Source organism: Oculina patagonica, chromosome 4 (assembly GCF_052425735.1).
Source record: "Oculina patagonica isolate OP01 chromosome 4, crgOcupat, whole genome shotgun sequence".
Taxonomy (NCBI): domain Eukaryota; kingdom Metazoa; phylum Cnidaria; class Anthozoa; order Scleractinia; family Oculinidae; genus Oculina; species Oculina patagonica.
Genome location: NC_135761.1, coordinates 4088035 through 4107958, shown reverse-complemented (window position 1 = coordinate 4107958; position 19924 = coordinate 4088035). Strand labels below are relative to the sequence as shown.

General features: G+C 38.9%; 2 protein-coding genes across 2 annotated transcripts; both read left to right on the top strand.

Moving 5' to 3' along the window:
- The first annotated feature begins 354 nt into the window (after positions 1–354).
- Positions 355–18606, top strand: LOC144651238 (acid phosphatase type 7-like). The gene is made up of 8 exons (XM_078511169.1): positions 355–710; positions 3618–3710; positions 10549–10704; positions 12069–12144; positions 12742–12859; positions 13726–13923; positions 14921–15126; positions 17049–18606. Exons 1-8 carry the CDS (start codon positions 393–395, stop codon positions 17228–17230), a joined length of 1347 nt encoding a protein of 448 aa, XP_078367295.1. The 5' UTR covers positions 355–392; the 3' UTR covers positions 17231–18606.
- On the top strand, positions 5184–8826 carry LOC144651312 (uncharacterized). Its single transcript, XM_078511257.1, has 2 exons — positions 5184–6703; positions 7142–8826. The coding sequence occupies exons 1-2, from the start codon at positions 6445–6447 to the stop codon at positions 7588–7590; spliced, it is 708 nt and encodes a 235-aa protein (XP_078367383.1). The 5' UTR covers positions 5184–6444; the 3' UTR covers positions 7591–8826.
- Positions 18607–19924: the final 1318 nt, after the last annotated feature.

The window sequence follows — 19924 nt, the reverse complement described above, 5'->3', positions numbered from 1 at the left end:
GGGAGTCCCCCCATATACCCAATACCCTCACTTTCACGAAAAGGGCCGGGACCACCCACTATTGGTGGTGGTGGTGGTGGTGGTGGTGGGGGGGGGGGGGGTGAGGGGCGGTGTGGGGAGTTCATTGCAGTCTGTTCTTGCTTGAGAAAAATTGAGAGAACTGCTTATGTCTTTATGATAGCCTGTTCCAGGCGTTTTGGTTAGCTGGGAAACAGCGCGATTAACGGGCCAGAACGGCGAGTGACGGAAGTGGAAAATTCGATGAAGAAGTACATTAAGTTTGCGTGACGTTACTCGATGTCACGCAGCGCTGTTAGCGTGTGGAAGTCACATGACTTAGCACAACTAGTTCAGCTGTGGGATCGATTGATACTTGTACTGGCACCGCCAGGATGAAGCTCTTCGTGTATTTCTGCTTCGTTTTGGTGTACCCAGTATCGTCACATCCAGCACAAGAACGCCTGTTTATGTCAGATTTGTCGCCGTATAATTCTGTCCACGGTCCTGAGCAAATACACATCGCTTATGGCGATTCTCCGAGTAAAATGACGATTGTATGGTCGACTTCAAATTCAACGGAGCTTGCGAGTTCGGTTGTCCATTATGGCTTAGCACCAAAGAATTATACTTCAAAAGCCGAGGGCAAGTTTGTGTTATTTACAGAGGGGAATCCAGATGGGTTAAAATATATTCATCGTGTTGTACTTAGGGTGAGATTAGCAAAATACTTTTCACATATTTTCGTATGAGTTAACTTACGTAACTACACTGTTCAAGTCAATTTTATTATGGGACATAATTCCAACCATTTGGAAAGCAAAACGCTTTGTTGGAATGAAATATAGACATTTGGCAACGCCAGATGAAGGCAGCATTGCCGAAACATCTAGATTTCAACCCAACAAAGCGTTTTATTTTTTTAACAGTTTTCATTTTCCATTATAATTCAGAATGCTGGGCATTCCAACCATTTTCCGACCCCCACCCCCTGTGGAAGTTAACCTCATGTCGAAATATTTTTTCTATAAAAAAGTTACCATGGCTTCAAGTTAAAGGATTTTACCGTCTTGAATTTCCTCGATTCAAAAGGTATTTTACTTCTTGAAGAATGCAAGAAGTATAATACGTGATAAATATGTACTTCTTCCTTCACTGTTTCGTCTCAGGTCCCGGCCAAATGTTTCCTGTACAAATCTCTTTGGTAGGGATCCGAGAATAGTATGTTTTGTAAAGAATTGTTAGGCTTGACTCTCTTTCAGTGATCAAAACAAGTTAACACTTTGACGCAATTCCATAAATGTTGCAGTTATTATTGGCCGGTATAGAAAAGTGAAAGCAATATTGTTTTGTTTTCAAGACAGAGCTAATTAATTTGACACCCTGTGAATCCTAACCACTGGGACACTCAACCTTGTTAACTACAGTGGAACCTCGATATAACGAAGGGCCAAGGGACTGGTAAAATGTGTTCGCTATATCGAGGTTTCGTTATATCGAGGTTCTTTTCCATATATTTTGCTATTACTGGGACGAAAAATATCGTTCGTTATATCAAGGGCTTCGTTATATAGAGGTTCGTTAAATCGAGGTTCCACTGTACTAGCATTGTGAAAAATTTGACCAAAATTTTTCAAAGGTCAAACGCCGAGGGGGCATGGACACTCTTGGATTTGACTGATACATTAGCTTATAATACTGCATTTTTTGACATGGGCGCTTATTAAACTTTTGGTCCTTGAGAGTGGCTGGGCACTTGTTTCTGTAAAGTACTAAGAAAACTCCGTCTTTGGGGTAGTCTCTTAATTGTACTTAGTTACTTTTCAATCGCTTTGTAACTCATCATCATCATCATCAATGCTTGTGGGGTCCTGTATTAAACTAAGGTCAATCAGCGAACTCTCTGTGACAGTTTTTTTGGGGGAGGGGGTGGGTGGGCGCTTATTCGAGGCTGGGCGCTTATTAACTTTTCCTTCCTTCTGGGTGGGTGCTTATTCAAGATAGGTACTTATTTGTGATTGGGTGCTTAATCGAATAAATATGGTAGTCAATGAAGTGAACTCATGTTGAGTAAAGGTTATTAGGTTCAACTGTTTTGTAAAAAGGTCAATATTTTAAAATACCTTATTACATGAAATTCTCGCGACACTTTAATTTCTCGATTTTAAGGTGCGCCTATTTCGCGACACTTAAATTTTGCAATTTTGCGAAAATTTTGTATTTTGAATCACTTTAATTTCGCGTTTTTGAGTAAGACACAATTTACATTTCCTTTAAAAAGGACTTCATTAATGAAAAAATAACGTCAAAATTAACAAAAAGCAAGGATGGGACTAAATCTCGGCAATAGCTACAATTGCAACGGAGCAGTTAATTTCTACACTGAGGAGGTTACCGTATTTACTCGAATAAGCGTCGTGGCGCTTATTAAATTTTTCGTGCCTCGAGTGCGGCGCTTATTCGAGGGCGGCACTTATTTGAGGGCGGCGCTTATTTAAAAATTGGATGCCACAAACAGTCTTAGCTAGACGAAACTTCTACGGTAACTAAAAGAAGGGACTTTGATTGTCAATATTTGTCCCTTACGGAAGAGAGTTGTTGCACTTGCTGTCCTGACAAAGGTCACAGCCTTTGCAACGTTAACAGAACTACATCTTGTAAGAATTTCGGACAGAAAAAAAGGGCGAACTGCAAATCATCGCTTTTGACGAAAAGGAATTTCCAAGGCTGTTTTAAGATTTCTTTGTTGTAGTAATTTAAGTAAGGTATACGGAATTCCTCGAATAAGCGCCGCATCGGGACTGCAGCGCTTTTTCGGGGGGCGGCGCTTATTAACTTTTTTGTTCGAAATGCGGCGCTTATTCGAGGGCGGCGCTTATTCGGGGCGGCCCTTATTCGAGTAAATACGGTATGCTTGTATGTGCATGAGTTTAATTGTTCTTGAATCAATTGAGGACAACATCCACTTAATTTAAATTAACTCCTTCCTTCAGTGGCACTAAACTTATTTTTTCTTACAGTGTAATTATTGAGATAATGTGAGTCACTTTATTTTCGCGTCATGTTATGTTCGCGACACTTATTGTTCGCGTCACTTTAATTTCGCGATTTTTTTGGAATCGCGAAATTCGCGAAATTAAAGTGTCGCGAAAATTTCATGTAATATTAAGGTACTTGATACTAAACACACAGGTACAAGTTTTGTTTTCAAGGATGTGCTTTTTTTTAATTACTTAATTTGTACTTGCAATTTTCACATGCTGAGAGGTACCTAGAGCAATCTTGAATATCATTTGAGTGAGTTTGATTAGTGTCCTGTTATTTTCATTACCTCTTTTGTTTTTGTGGACATATAAATGTGAGCCCTCAGCTGTCATCTTGATTTTCTACTTATTGTTTTTCAGTGTTGCATGTACTAGTGTATTCAAAACCAGAATAGTGGTAGACTGTATGGAGCCTCTCTATCTTTTTAATGAAAAAAAAAGTGAGCAAAGTGTGTCCCAGCACGGAACATGAGAGGATGGGGGTGGGGGGCGAGCAAAAGAAAAATAGACTGTGTACATCATTATTCTTTGTTGTTTATTTTTGAGGACCCATATTTTACCTTTGTTTATTTCTAGGGTTTAATTCCTGGGAAGAACTATTCATACCGTGTTCAAAGTGGCAGTAATATTAGTGAAGGATTTGAATTCACTGCAAAGAGAGATGATGAGGTTAGTATGTAATTTTATTAATATCAACATGGGTATAATTTTAAAAGTTCTTAATTATTTTTTTTTAATTTATTGGCATGCTAGGGCAGATCCAGAATAAAAATTTATTTTACATGTCATATTTTTGAGGCCATCAGAACAAGAAATAATAAAATTGAGATCTAACTCATGATTGAAGTACATGGGGACTTTTGATGACCTCCCTCCTATGCTTTGTTTACGCTCAAAACAACTTTTGTATTACAAAAAATTGTCCACTTAACATGTTAAAGCACTTCCCAAAGAATGACCAAAATACGACTGGATGACATCATATGCCATTTTGAATTCAGCGAGATAGACAGTCCCAAATGGCAGATGAAATCATCTAAGAAATAGACAGTTTGCACCCATTTTACGAGACAAAACATTGACCACCATGTTTGAATGAAAAGCAAACATGGAGTACATATGGACTGATACAGGGGTATCCCCTGTTCTGTAATAAGTTTTCAGTTTAGAAAATTTCTGTTTCACACATTTTTTTGGCATGACGGCCCTGTGACAACAAGCATGACAAGAACTTCTGGACATTGTGCAACGCTTCATTCATGGGAAATGTCTTTCTTATGATTCTTGATTTTATGTCAAGTTTTATGTTAAAATATATCATCTATCTAGAGCTTTTCTTAATATTTTTGCCAGGGGGATGCATATGAGCCTATGCATCAGTGTCCAGAATTTTTGGCCATGATCTTAATTTTCAGCAATGATCGATTATCATCAATTTTTACACCATACCCGGCCAGCAGTGTCATTATCTATTTTTTATTTGAATGTGTTTATTTGTATTTTTCTGGTGTATCAAATGGGGGTGGCTAGCCATGCAATCCCCCGCCTCCCCCTCCCCCTGGATCTTTTCCTGATTTGTCTAAGAGTAAAAGCACGTATCCACGTCTGGGCTGAAAAGGCCTGGCCTCTATGGAGAGATTGCCATTGTTGTTGTACAAGCTTGATGATACTGATTAGTATCAAGTACACAATACTGTATTTGGTTTGGTGCCCTAATGGTTAGTGTTTAGACTCTAATAATTGAGCCATGTGCATTGTCCTTGTGGTGTGGGTATAGTTTTTGGCAAATTGCTGAGAGACCTTACAAAGTGCCTGAATAAATCTGCTCTCTGCAGGGTAAATTAGTCTGAAATGTCAGCTATGCTCTTATCCTAACCCCCCGGAGGAGGGGCGTGGTATGGGGGACGGCTGACATTTCAGACTACATGTATGGTTATATTGGAATGAGCAAGAACTGTCTGGTTTGGCCTTATCATCACAACATATATAGCTCTGATAGCTAGCTGAGTGGGCAGACTCATACAAAGTCTTTTGGTAATTGCATCATTGTTTAGAATTTTCTCTATTACATCAACATTAAGTGCGTCTTAGTGAATCAGTTCACAGATTATGATCACAGAACTTAAGTATAAATAAAGTCTGTGAATCCACCCCCCAGGATGCAGGTTTGCAGATTTTTTAGTAAGGGTTTAATTATTCTGGACAGTAAACAATTAATGGAAATTATTATTACCGGTAATTATTATTAATATACAAGGCCAAATAACATCCAGATAACTAACACAACTCATGGATAATGATACTTAACGACCTTAAGTTTTGTAGTTAAACTTCGGCACAAAATTTCTGTAATACCTCAGCTATTAATTTTATAGCTCGACCGGAGAAACACGATTCAAGTGAACGATATTTCCTTTCTCGTATTAAAGGTGAAAAGAAGTTGCTCTCTTTGTATCTTCGCCTTGGCTTTTGCTTCTAAATCCGAACATTTTGGCTACATTTTATCCCATTTCTAACAAATAGATAGACTTAGAATTTTCTTTCCGAACACAATTCGGACAGCGAGAAACTTTTCGAGACAGAGTTTATAACTTCAAAGCTTGCTGTACCTGAAAGGTTTTCCCGCGTCAATAAACGTAACCTGATTGGTTTATATATTCATCCAGTGATCAGCTGCTTTCTATAATAGTGCGGGGTTTTTTTTTCATTCAACCTTTCAAAAAAAAAAAAAAAAAAATCAAGCCACTTTTCTCGCTTGGCAAGTGACTTCGTTAAAAAACTAATGCAAACTCGCAAAAGTTGGTGTCGTAATATCGCCCATTTGAAGAAAATTAAGTGTTAGACTGTTAGGGATGAATTTTTTTTGAATGAAGCGGAACTTTTGGGTGCTTCCAGAAATTGCGTGTAAACAGGCATCCTGCAAAGGTGGTTTGCAATATTTCCGAAAAATATGTTTCATCAAAAAACTTAATTTGATTTTCCACTCGAGGTTTCTGTTTTGGTTGAAGCGGTTGCTCCCATAATTTTTAGTAATGGCGATAGGTGTGTTAATGTTGAATGTCAAACGGTATTATTAAGAAACTGCACTGTTCTAAAAACGTTTATAAAACGCCTTGTAAAAAAAAAAAAAATTGGAAAAAAATAAAAAAGTATCCTGTTTGTTTGTTTTGACGTTGAAGCATGTCACTGTGGCACGTGCTACACACGCACCAGAACACGCTCTTCTGAACAAATCATGTTCGAGAGTTTGACAGGACTGACGTTTGTCAATCAATGAGTAAGCGCCGCCTTGCAATTCATTTCGCTTGAAAAGTCGTCGAAGTTTGTAGATTTCAGGGCGTCGCCTTGAAAAAGAGCAACAGTTAGGCTGTAACTTCAAGCTGTAAATTACTAACAGAGCAAAATGGAGGAATCTCTCGAGAAACGGCTGAATATAAGAAAGGAACGCAAGCCGTCATGTACTCTCTGCAGTAATCACGGAGTGCGATCGAACCTCAAAGGCCACAAACGGCTCTGTCCTTTTTCGAACTGTGACTGCGAACCATGTGTCAAGGGACGCCAAAGAAGAGTTGTGATGAGGGAGCAAGTTCGTCTTCGAAGAAGACAAATGAAAGATATCGGAAGCCGTCCTTACTGTGTTACACCTGTCGATCCAGGGCGAGGTAAGATTAAGAAAGCTAACTTTATAAGCTTATGTTTGTTGTTCTTTGCCTCAAGTGAACGCCTTTTGCTTCGAAATGAATTTCTTTAATGTTCGTACAACATGACCAAACATCGGTCCCGGGAAACTTTCTAACCTTGGCAGCCTTGAGATGATTTTAATTTAAGGATTTTTAGGGTTTTCTCGGAAGCTGAATAATGTTTACCCAGTTTTGACAAACTTGTTGCTAGTTGTTTTTAGCTTGTTTACCTGAAGTTAGCGTTTATAATATGAAAGACTCTTCTTGTCAGTTCAACTTTATAACTGTTTTAATAATGTACCGAGGAAATATTTATTAAAAATTGCAATCTGTCGTTTTTTTTGTTTTTTAAATCTAATGGGTTTTCTTGTGTAACGCTGTAGTTTGCATAATTAACGGACTGTTCCGTCCAATTTGCAGTGAATTTTTCCCTCGCCGTGGTGAAAACCGAATCGCCTCTCGCCGAAGAACTCAGCAGTCTCGACGGAAAAGAAGCCGCTTCGAAACACAGAGGAATAAACGGAGGCTTGATCCAGAGCGTGTCCAACATTTTGCACTCTCAGCTTAGTGTTCCTAGGCAGCATCACTTCAACTGCAGTGCTTACATGCCAACTCCTTTCCAGCTTCAATGGACTCCAGGAGATGTTTATTCGGGCTTTCATTACAGCAATTGGCGGACTGAACAACCCGTGTCTTCCTGCCCGATCGAGCCGCCAACCAGCCCTGGTTTCACCGTGTCTGATAACAGCGCCTTTGTGAAGTACTGCAACCATTCTCCGAGGATGGAAAGCAACTCGTTTAGATTTGATCGTTCTTCGTCCGCAGACGCTGCTGCTGTGTTGGCATCTTTTGGAAATCCAAAACATTAAAAACTTCTTGAAGCAGTTTAGCTAATGTTTCGATGACATATTTCGCTATTTTTTCCTCGTGTTGTCACTGAGTTTGTGTTGACAAAAGGTATTTTTTTAACCTTTAAAGTGCCCAAATGGTTTTCACGAAAAAGGAAAGTGTTTTAATTAATTTTACCTTTCATCAAGGTGACATTTGTACTTCTGCATTTCTGTTTCTTATAATCTGTTTTTTATTTCTGTTAATGTGATTGTTCTTAAAATACTTTTGACGAAACATACAGCTTTATTGTTGAAGGTTGCTAAGTTAAAATGATTTCATTTTCCCACAAATAGTAGCTTTAACTTTTAACTTGTTCAAGATTATAGTCGACGCCAGAACAAATAATCTCTTTCTTTGTTTGAATAAAAACCTATTTAGATTTGTGCTTGCTAATAAACTTATGAAACAATTTGTGTTAAAAAAGGCTATATTTGTGGCTAGGTAATTTACTTTTGAGAATGCAGTCTCTATGTCTACTTGTATAGCTGTTTTGAGACTTCTTCGTGGCCTAGAATTGATTGAGACGAAAGTGTGATAATATGGCGCCGGCTGCCACAGATCTTTGCTTCAACAAAACCACCCGTAACTTGATTTTTCTTTCGCTTGCTCGTTCCAATACTTCAATTAGAGTTAGTAAAAGAAATTCGAAGCATGTCTTTGGTACACAAACCCCTGGAACATTGTCGCCAATTATAAAATTCGGTCACGTAGGGACAAAATTGTCACTGAGCACACAGACTGGAGAAAAAGCCAAGAAATTTGAAGGAAATGAATCGTTGGGTTTTAGAAATAAGAAGTCAATGTGTTTTGTGAGTAAGATCCTACATGTAAACGAAAATGTTATCGTTTTCCGTAGACGCATTCAAACGTCTTTACAATTTTCATAGATTGTGCGAAGTTATTTCAAGTGGAGAGAGAAATGCAAACAAATATAGAGTTTCTTCCATGATGGCAATCAACTTATAACCTCTCCTTCTAAAAAATATCAATGTATTCTCAAGCAGTCACGAGGTGAGAAAAAAGAAATTCGTCAGCTAGGAGTTAGCGCGGGCGCGTGGAATGTTTAGCGAGAATTTTTAGCGAAAAGTGACGCGAACTATTTATCATTCGATACCACCGGTGATGGGTTTTTTTTAAATCTTTCTCAAGGATCAGACCAGCGAGAGCTCAACCGCTTTCATCAGTCACCTTTTATTTTTGTTGCGCGCTCCCGGGTTAAGGTCATTACCCCGAAATAAAACTGAACATAGATTTTTAACCAAACTTCGCCTACTGGTTTATTACTTCAAGGGAACTTAAATTTTGAAATAAAAAAGGGGGGTCACCAGATTCGTTTAGGAGCAGGACGACCATGTATATTCCATATAATTCCTTTATAATTCCTCTGCGAGTACTGGCAAAGTACACTTTTTTAGCGATAATTTATTTTTCAAACACATGAATTGATCTGTTTTCATTTTACAGAAAGAATTTGATCGCTACTCCCAAAATATGAGAAAAAATTGATAGGTCACCAGGCTCGTTTAGGAGAAAATGACAGTTTACTTCTCTCGCGGACTAAGCCGCATAGAAAAAAGCCGCCATTTTGTTGATGTGCTCGCGCGCGCGCGCGGTAATTACGCGTAAAATTCTGCGCAGTAAGGATGCGCAATGCAAAACAGGGCAATGACCTTAAATAAAAAAAAAAATTAGACAGATCGTTACAGAAATTATAATTGCGATCAAACCTTTACAAGCTGTTGGCGGGTGTTTCCAAATTTGTATGGGTAATCAAATGGCGACGAGTGAAATAATTAAGGAAAAAAATTTACCCCTGTTTAATAATTGTCCTGGCCTTTAGGCGAGTGAAATTAATAGAATTCTGACAAAACGCAACTGAAATAATTTTTTCTCATTTTTCCAGTATACCATTTGATTACCTTTTAATATCATGGGTGACAAATTACGCTCACTGTCATGGTTTTTTTTACTTGTTTATTGTATCGAGAACTTCAAACATTTTGGCCAAAGTTCAGAAAATTTTTTGAATTTTTTGACAAAAAAGCCCTTTGGAATCCTTGCTGTTTATATATTGTTTCAAGTTTAGTCAACTGTCAAATCTTCCTTACGTGATTGGCTATAATTTGTCATGAATGAACTGAAAACCGCGCCCGTGCGCGCAGAAATCAGCTCGAGTGTTTTGAAGTCGTTTTGAAGTAAATTATCGCGAAAAGTTTATTATATGGCCAAAGCAAACTGGCCTAAATGAAATTCAAGCGAAAATGTACAAAGTTGTTACTTACAGAACATCTTTAAACCTGGACGCCATCTTGCACTATATGTACTGGGATATAGAAAATGTCGCTATAGCAATTTTGTAATTTAAAATGCGAAGTTACAAAATTAATTAATCCTGAAATTTCGCGCCAAAATTAAGGAATAATTTGCCTATAATGTGACATGGATAGCAGCGTTATCTACATAAACGAGAGGCCGGCTCTGTCAAACATCATGAGGTTCCACTCTATCAAGATAACAATAACAAGCAACTTAGTATGATAGACATCGCGATTTATCGGCTGCGTGTGCCAGTGATTTGATGCATGGACGTGAACTTTTTATTTTTTTCCTGAAACCAAAAAACGGTAAAACGAGCCATGAACGAATAAAAAATTATTATATTTCAAGAGAAAAACCACATCATCCGTAACTGGTTTTGATTCCAGATCCACTTGGAATTGAGAAATGTTGGATTTTGAGGAAAAAATCATATAACCCGAAAAAAAGGCCTCAGAGCAAAGCGAGAGCCAACAGCAAACCCGGATCGATTGATTTTCGTTTGAGTGTCGTTAGACCCAAACCCAAACCAAAGTCGTGAACGGGTGATTCGACTGTAAATAAACAGTGATATTATGAGAAAACGTTTATGGTAATTTTTCTCTATTTTTTTTTTGTAGGATTGGTCACCGCAGTTCTTGGTTTATGGAGACATGGGCCGAATCGGTGGTGCGCCCAGTCTTAAACGGCTTATTGTGGAGGCCAGGTCTGGACATAACACGGCCGTGTTGCATGTTGGGGACTTTGCGTATGACCTAAATACTGAAGGGGGATTGGTAAGTAAACCATCGCAATCTCTTACAGTTGTATAATTGTCAAGGTGCTGCTACTTTAGGTAATATTTTGTGCAACTTCTCTCTCTTGTTGGGCCTTGTCGAGAAAAGAGGGAGGGGGAGGGGGTTGGGGGTGAATAGGGGTTTATGCAAATCCGCCGATGCGTGGTATTTTTGGCCCAATCCGTCGAACAGCGACCATTCTCCTTCAAATCCGAATCCACACAAATTTTCTGTGGTATAGTATCACAGCAACGGACTGTCGACGTTTGTTTTTTGATGATGATTTTCCAAGAAGTTTTTATCATTGCTCGTTTATACGAAGGTAACGTCGCGTTACAGAATTATGCAAAACATCAATATAATACAATACAACTTGGTCGATGAATTAAAGAGGCATAACAGTCAAAACATAGAAATAAAATCTAATTTTAAATAATAAAGATGGAAAATTTTAAGCTCGGTGATAAACAATGAAGATTATTTTTTTCAACAATGACACGAACATGGGACAAAGAGAAATTCTGAGTTCCCGACGGGAATCGAATCCATGGCCTCCCAGATACCGGTTGGGCGCTGGCTTTATTATTTATCACCGAGCTTGAAATTTACCATCCTTGTTATTTACTACACACTTGATGATTTCGACATTGCTGATCCTGATCTCTCATAGCTTAGTTGGTTAGAGCGCCCAACCGGTATCTGGGAGGCCATGGGTTCGATTCCTGTCAGGGACTCAGAATTTTTCTTTGTCCAATGCTCGTGTCATTGTTGAAAAATTAATCTTCAAAATCTGTTGTTTTTTTTTTACAAAAACAAAGTAGACAAAACGCCAAAATCCGTAATCCGAACTTTGTTTAGGATCCCCGATCCGTACTTCAAGACAGGTAGAGTCCGGAATCCGAGACGAAATTCTTAGCTGGTCCGTTTTTCTCCCGAAATCCGCGAATTCGCTCACTTTCTCGTTAAAATTTCGCAATCCGTGCCCCTTTTAAGACCAAATCCATCGATCCGCGAACCTGTTCACCCGCCCACCCCTCAGAAATGTTGCACGAAACGCTGTCCAGTGTAACACCCTCAAACCACTCTAAACTATTGCTCGTGATTAAACAAATCAGACATCCGCTACGCCTCCGTCTGATTTTGTTAATCACGCGTATAAATACAGACCGGATTGGACGACGCGAAGTCCTATAATCGTAACTACAAAAAATTGAGAAAAAAAAATGGACAAAGCGAAGCTTGTTAACAATTTATCAACTCTGTGACTAAATTCGCTGGAAAAATGCCATTTCTGATAGGCTTCAGAAATAAAAAGTAGTCAGTAGCAAGAAAGAACCAAATAAAAATAATTGTTTTTCCTGTAGAATGGAGACGCGTTTATGAACAGGATTCAGGACATAGCTGCGTGGGTTCCTTATATGACATGTGTTGGAAATCACGGTAAGAACGGTCAGTCTGGCTGGCTTAGTAACATGTTAGTGTTTGTTAGTAAATTAATCAATAAATTTATCAAAACAATGCAGTCACGCTCTGTTTTAAGGTTTGTAGCTAAAGGAAAACTGATTAACTAAAGTTGGTTTTTGTCCTATCCCGGTAAAGGCTAGTCTGATTCTCGGACGATCCGTGAGCGAAAGAAGAGGGAGTGTGAGCGAGCGACCTCGGACCGTCCGAGAATCACGTTACATAGAGACTAGCCTGCGAATGCAGCCGCTTCTCATCGGGCGCATGCTCTTCAGCTGTGCGCGAAGACCACTGGTTATAAAGCGGACTACTGATATAATCGGAAAATTTGTATTGCGCAAATTCCATGCAGGAAGTGACCAAATAAGAACTGGAAAAAAATGCTTTATGTGCAATGCTCTGCATGTTTAAAAGTTTAACTGAGGAGGGTCAAGTTAAGTATTAAGATGGAAGGAAAAGGCAAAAAGGCGTAAAAGCTTTGAGAGAGAGAACGGTTGAGGAATATGTTTTCCAAAGCGGGCTTACAGCTCACTAGCTACTCGATATTAATATTTTTGTTTCCTTGTCTTGTTGCAGAGATTCCTTACAACTTCAGTCATTACCGCTACAGATTTTCCATGCCACAGCTCGAATGGCCTACAACAGCCAATAAAATGTGGTACAGCTTCGACATAGCCAGAGTTCACTTCATCAGGTTAGTTACTACACAGGGTTACCAGTATTGCACAGGAATACCATCTGAGATACCAATTTGGTGTTTGGTGAAGGCGAGAAATAAATTCTTTTAGGCGAAATCATGATAGCAGAGGAATACTTTCGACACAGCTTTCGTGTTTGTTGAACTCAAACAGTCCAGTTAGCTTTAGATTTACTTAGCAGAACCCCCCCGGCAGAACTGAAGAGTTGAACTGGAATGCCATTTCAGAGCTAGTGCTTAAACCTAGGGCGGGCGGATTTCAAATTTCCTACAAAGAACAATTGTGTATCGCCATACAGCTACGATTTTATTGAACTACATAGGTATTTCGACCTTAACGGTCCTCTTCAGTGTAGTAACATTTAAATGGCAACAACCAGTGACATGATATTACAGTACAGTTAGGGTGTGTCGAGATATCTAAAAAATTAAGCAACGCCGGTGCGTAATGCACACGGATCAACCCTATTAAGGTCATCAGGTTCACTAGCGCGCAACTTACTTATCCAGATGTACTCTAACTCATTTAACATCTCAGGAGAAGAATGGCTTTATACTACAAACTGAAATGTTTGGTAAAAAGCGGAATTATGTGAATCTAAATGAATTTTAAGGGCGGACTCCTTGCTGTTTCTATGCCCAGTAATGCGGTCACACAACTTTTGGGTTGTGTTACCTACAGATTGCCTTTTACATAATATACATTCTGCCATGTAAACTCATCATCTATAGAAGTAGATGAAGATTTGCAAGGTTTTGATCTGGTACATCTGATTGGCCAAAGTCGAGAGCACAACATTATCAATTACCAGCAATCTGTAGGGTTAAGCTATCAATCTTTCCTGCTTTTTATTTCATAACAGCTACTCTTCTGAAGTGTACTTCACTAAAGGGCCGATCCAGGATCAAATAGAATGGTTAACAAACGACCTTAAGGAGGCAAACAAACCCGAGAACCGAGCCAAGCGGCCGTGGATCATTGCGTTTGGTCACAGACCCATGTACTGCTCGAATATCGACAGAGATGACTGCACCACGCTTAAGTCTGTGGTTAGAAACAGGTCAGTTGTTTTCTTGTAATGTCTAAAACTCGTTTTGGAAACGTTTTGTGAGGAGACAAGGTACCTTATTCTTTCTAATTTTCGCGTGTACTTAATTCGCGAAATTCGGGAGCCGAATTTCGCGAATATTAATTTTCGCGATTGCAAGAAAATTAGAGCAAAAGTGTATTAAATTTCGCGGTTTTGGTCAGTGTTTTATCAATCAGTCGTCAAAGAGTAAAAAAACTACTAGAAATATTCAAAGGTCTGACTCAATGAAACTTCAAGGAGCCTGCAAACGGAAACTTTGGTGACTGTACTAAAGGGGTTGTGGCTATTTATGAGCTGTAGAAAACAGTAATCAGAGGAAGGGTGCTAGTGGAAAACAAGACGGAAGGATATTATCAAAGGTAGATAATTGCAGTTCTAAGTAACACTTAAAACTTTTATTGTTTTCTGATATTAATTTTCGCGTGTTTAAATTTAGCGCAATGTTTATTTCACGCGTATTTGATTTCGCGATTATTTTGAAATCGCGAAAATCGAAAAGAAATTAGTAAAAATAAGGTAAACGCTTTGCCATCTGGCCCTATCTGAGAGGTATTTCTGAAGGTTAAGACTGCATGGAGTCGAGAATATTGCGTTAAACTCACACATATACTTGTAACGGTAAGACACAAAAAAACATGTTATGGGAGGCAAGGGTGAAAAAACCCGAAACGCATGTGTTAAGAGTGGGAAAATATGTCAAGAGCGGTTAGCGCGAGGAAACACGTAACGGGATGTATAAAGCGCGGGAGTAATCGCGCGGGAGAGCACTTGCTGCGAGTAATAGCGCGGAAAAACATGTAAGGAGAAGCAAACACAGGAGGAGTCTGCACTTTATTTCTTTGCTGTGGTTAATTACACAGAGCACACCAGTTTAGTTGCACCAGTTGTTAAACCAATCTGTAAAAGTATAGCAAGATGCAAAGCTAAACAAAATTGACGCAAGCTTTTCTGTTTGTGTTGTCCCCAGCCTCGAGCCGTTGTTTTTCCAGTACGGTGTGGATGTCATCATTGAAGCGCATGAGCACTCGTACGAACGCCTCTGGCCAGTATTCAACGACACAGTAACGGCTCATAACTACGTCAATCCCAAGGCCCCAGTCCACTTTATATCAGGCGCGGCTGGCTGTAATGAGGCTTATGGAATATGTGTGAATCCAATGATAGGACCAAGAGGTATGCAATTTCTTTGTAACGGCACGGCTGCACAAGCGTTATTTGTTTGCTACAACCAGTGACATCGTATCACAAGGCTGTTTTAGCCGCGCCAAGATGGCCGCCTATTATGGGCTCAACCACTTACAACGACTTAAAAGCTGTTTTCGCGAATCTTTAGAGAAAAACAAGCTTGACAGTGTTTGTAAGTAAGGATCAAACTTAATTATTATGCAAGAAATCTCGGATACGAAAACTTTGTTTTAGTAGCACTTACTAAAAGCCCTTGCAAACGTCGCAAGAAATTCACAAGTTGAACTTTCAGTGACAGAAGGACGTCAGCGCATTTCTTTTGTGTGTGTTGGGACGCGCTGCCTGTGCAATCAAACACCGCTTGTGTAGCAGCAGCTTAAGAAGTGACTAGATTAACTTGTCCAAAAGCTCGAACTGAATATGGTGCAGTATAATATTGATAATCATCCACATAGCTTGGGAGCACGATTTACAATGGTGCTAATCTGCTCTGCAGCCATCAAATCAAATTACAGTGGACCCTCGATTTAACGAACCTCTATATAGCGAAGTCCTCGATATAACGAACGATATTCCTCGCCCCAGTAATAGTAAAATATATGGAAAAGAACCTCGATATAACGAAACCTCGTTATAGCGAACATATTTTGCCAGTCCCTTGGCCCTTCGTTATATCGAGGTTCCACTGTATCGGCTGATGTGATCGCGGCCACCATTTGTGTCGACCTTGTGATAGCATATGTATTCTTCGATGTTGGATGGTGAAAATCGTTAGCTAAACTGCAGTTCTCACTGAAGTTCTCACTCTTTGTCGGATTTCGAGAGGCATAGGCATTCCGCGAACCAATATAGATACAACTATTTCAAAGACGAGGACGCGCAAGCGCTTCTGGGATTGTTCGGTAGACGCGTGGAAATTTAAAATGGTGGCAAAATGCAACCAGAAAACTGAACAACAGTGTTGATTTGAGAATGAAGTCTTCCAAGGTCTTCATTCCTTGACATCCGAAAATACTGTAGACCCAAGTTAATTTGTAAAAATTTAAGTTCAGCCAGAACGAGCGCAACAATCCACTACCTTCGATACTTTGATTTAAGAACGCATATTACAGCTTAAATGGACGCAATCTAGAGCCCAGAGGGACCCCCAACTCCTCGGTCCGTCGGCCGTTGGTCAGCGGTAGGGTCGCTGACCGACATAGACGGACTCTGGGCTCGAGATTGAAATGGACGCCATTTTGTTAACGATCCCAGAATCCTAGCGCACTGTTCTGCTTCCCAGTCTCTGCGGAGAATCAAGTATTTAAGTGTGAAAGATTTTGCTAGTTTGCCAGAGGAATCTGGCAGTTTGACTGGACAAAGGTGTCTGGTTACTGATGTTAAGTGTCTTCGGTTGATAACTGAACAACCTGGCGCAACCTACGCTCCCAATGATAGACTGACGAATGTGGAATAGGTTCAAAACATTCGAGTTACTTCCAGCATCGCTCATCATGCTTGGTCAGCTGATTTATTGACCAGAAAAAGTAATAATTTATCGAAAAAAGTTCTATCAAACCAGCGAGAATTTAGAATCATGAGACACATTGTTGTCAGGTGGATATTGATAACAATTCAACAGCGCTCCCAGGAAAAAACGCAATTGCATGTAAGATAAATCTAGCGATGACACCGTTCCTTGTTTCGCTGTCCGCCACCTCTTATATCTTTTTGACGGATGTTTTGCTTTTTCCACTTCTCATATGTTTCACATCTTTTAAAACCCCGGCCACAATTTCTCTGTATTCTCCCGAGGGAGTAAATCATGGCGTAGTGTTTCCTTCAGCCTGCACATTCGCCGCTAATGTTGAAAACACCGCTACAAATTAATGATGTAAAGAGGTCAAGTATTAATCGTCATCTTACGCTAGGTCCTTGGTCCGCCTTCCGAGAGTGGTTCCCAGGCAACGCGGGTTTCGGCAAGCTGCGGATAGTGAACTCGACCCATATTCACTGGGAACAAATCAAAGCCTACGATAATTCAGTGACGGACAGTGTATGGATACAACAGGAACATCACGGACCGTTTAAACCTCTGTATGTGGAATATTAACGAAAGAGACTCTAAAACGCCATAACTTGTAATTTAAAGAAATCGTAATTTTGTAATTAAATTTTAATATCATCTAAATTTTTTTCACAATTTTTCATATATATTTTTTGCATTTCTACTTGGGAAACTTCCGTTTTGAGTCAAGAAGTCTTGGGATGATCAGATCGTTGTTTCACATTACGTATCTTGTTGATTTTGTTATCAATTGGTAGAGAGAATGTAGCCTTTAATCATTAGCAAGAATTCTCAGACGAGCGCGGAGCCCAGATGATAAGGTTGATAGCTTGCGTCTGCGTATATTCACGTATTTTTACCCTTGCTTCGCATCGCCTAGAAGTACAAAGTGATTTTACACTGGACGATTTATACCAACGATTTTCATCACCAATTTGTAAACCTCAACAAAAACAGTAAGGATTTGTACTTTACACGTGAAATATTTCTGATGAAAATCGTGAAAATCGTGGAGGAAAATCGTCCAGTAAAAATTTGACTTTAGTTACATGTAAGCTGTATTTATCCCCACTGTGCTAACTTCTTGAACATTGTAAACTAAAACAGCAATATTGTAACAACTGAACGTGAACTTGTCAAGAACCCCAGCTGGCGAGAGGCTGACCAGTTAGCTATTCACATAAACATGAACGATTAATTGAACTCGGAGCTGCTACGTTATGCGGTGCCACCCTAAATCAGGACATGCTGTTAACTGTTGACAGCCTCAGCGCCATTTTGAGTCCTGCTTACTGCACTCACATTGTAATTATTCAATCCTTTAACTAATCTTCGCTTTGGATTCACAAAAGCAATCCATTTTTACAAAGGAAAACATTTTGCGGTATAATCATGTGAGTAGTAATTTTACCAAGTCTGGCGGGAAATGTATTTATTTGACCTAGGGTTTCATCCACAGACTTGAAGGTTACAACCACACCCTAACAAAATTAACAGTAGCCCATGAAAGTACTGCTCAGTAGCTTTTATTTGAATGGTCACACACTAGAGTTACATCCACAGACTTAAAAGTTTTAACCACATCTTGAAACATAAAAGACAGTAACAGTAACACACGATAACTACTCAATATATGTAGCTTTTATTTGAATGGTCACGCACTACAATACACCTTTATCAGTGTGATAAACAGTACCACATGAAAATGCTGCTCGCGGGTTTCATGTGAAATTTTATTTTATTTTATTTTTTATCAAGTAACGCCAGCAAACTAAAACAAGCGTTAATACCCGTTCATGATGAGCAAGTGCCCAAATTTTATTGTAATTTAACACAAAGTAGCCTTCAAACTTTTGTTATGTATTATATTTTACAAATGCTTTTATTACAGAAAATAAATAAATACCAGCAATTACTACTGAGTTGCCTTGTAGTTTTTCTAGTAAGGTTTCTTTTTTTATAATGGCTGCTTTAGATTTTGCATAATCCCTCGCAAATACTTTAAAACAATTTTAAATTGCACGTGAAAATTGTACAATTTTTAATTGGTTATCATAGAAAATTATCAGGGTAATTTTTGGCGAATCTTTCAAATAAATCGTATACTGTATTAGGTAAAAGTGCATACCTTATTCTTACTAATTTTCGCGCATTTTTCTTACTATTTTTCTTACTAATTTTGCGAAAATTCGGGAGTCGAATTTCGCGAGTGTTAATTTTCGCGATTAGTTTGGTGACTCTACTAAAGAGGTTTTGGCCAATTTACAACTGAGCTAAAGAAAACAAGGCAATAATCAGAGGAAGGGTGCTAGTCGAAAACAAGACTGAAATATAATTCAAGGGTAGATTGTTGCAGTTTCAAACATTTAAAAGTTTTATCGTTTTGATATATAATAGACCATAAAATGGTATTAATTTTCGCATGTTTAAATTTCGCGCAATGCTTTTTTGGTCTTTTTTCGCGCGTATTAAATTTTTTATCGCAAAGATCAGTTCTCGCGAAAATTAGTGAGAATTAGGTATTTGAGGCGATTCAAGAACTGAGAATCATTACAAGTGCTTGTAATTTTTTTCTTTCATTTTTCCTTTTTTTGTGACCCAACAGACAAGAAAACTTTAATCATTGATCAAGTCGTGTAATGTACAATGATGTACTAGTAAAACAGAAATCATTTTTTGTCGGCGGTGTCCACAACAAGCCTTCATATACAAACAATCAGTCCACCGCTTGATTAACTCGCTGAACGTTATTTAACCACCTGGATTGTATGACTTTCCGTGCGTTTTCTATTTAGCGCATGCCTTATTTGTCAGCGCAACGGAAAACAGTGTTTTTTATTTATTTGATTAGAGACACAGTAAAACGAGCTTTAATAACTTTTTTAGCAATGTGTGTTTGCTTAAGTTGGTCCGAAGGCGACCTATTGTTCTGGTTTATTAAAACTGTCAGAGTGTGCGATATGTAATTTATCTGCAAGTAAACCCATTCAACGCGTTTTGTTATGCGCGAAGTTCAAACAACATGCTATTGTAACAAAGCTTGCGATTCAAAGGACCTCGTACGCAGTAACTATACTAGCAGTTGTTCTTGAAAGTAATTATCTAGAGCTCTTTGTTCACTTGTAAAATGAGACGCCTATCGTTAATAAACACAAAGGAACCCTTCGCGTGCGACGACTCGCTGTAAACGATGTTTACCAAACTTCGCGCTCTTTCTGTCACAAGGAAATCATCATGTTT

Bases quoted from the DNA above. Each gene is read 5' to 3' on its own strand.
- LOC144651238 (XM_078511169.1), top strand. From the start codon at position 393: ATGAAGCTCTTCGTGTATTTCTGCTTCGTTTTGGTGTACCCAGTATCG. The intron at 10,705-12,068 runs GTAAGTAAACCA...TTTTTCCTGTAG, and splicing joins TAAATACTGAAGGGGGATTG to AATGGAGACGCGTTTATGAA. The intron at 13,924-14,920 runs GTCAGTTGTTTT...TGTTGTCCCCAG, and splicing joins AAGTCTGTGGTTAGAAACAG to CCTCGAGCCGTTGTTTTTCC.
- LOC144651312 (XM_078511257.1), top strand. From the start codon at position 6,445: ATGGAGGAATCTCTCGAGAAACGGCTGAATATAAGAAAGGAACGCAAG. The intron at 6,704-7,141 runs GTAAGATTAAGA...TCCAATTTGCAG, and splicing joins ACCTGTCGATCCAGGGCGAG to TGAATTTTTCCCTCGCCGTG.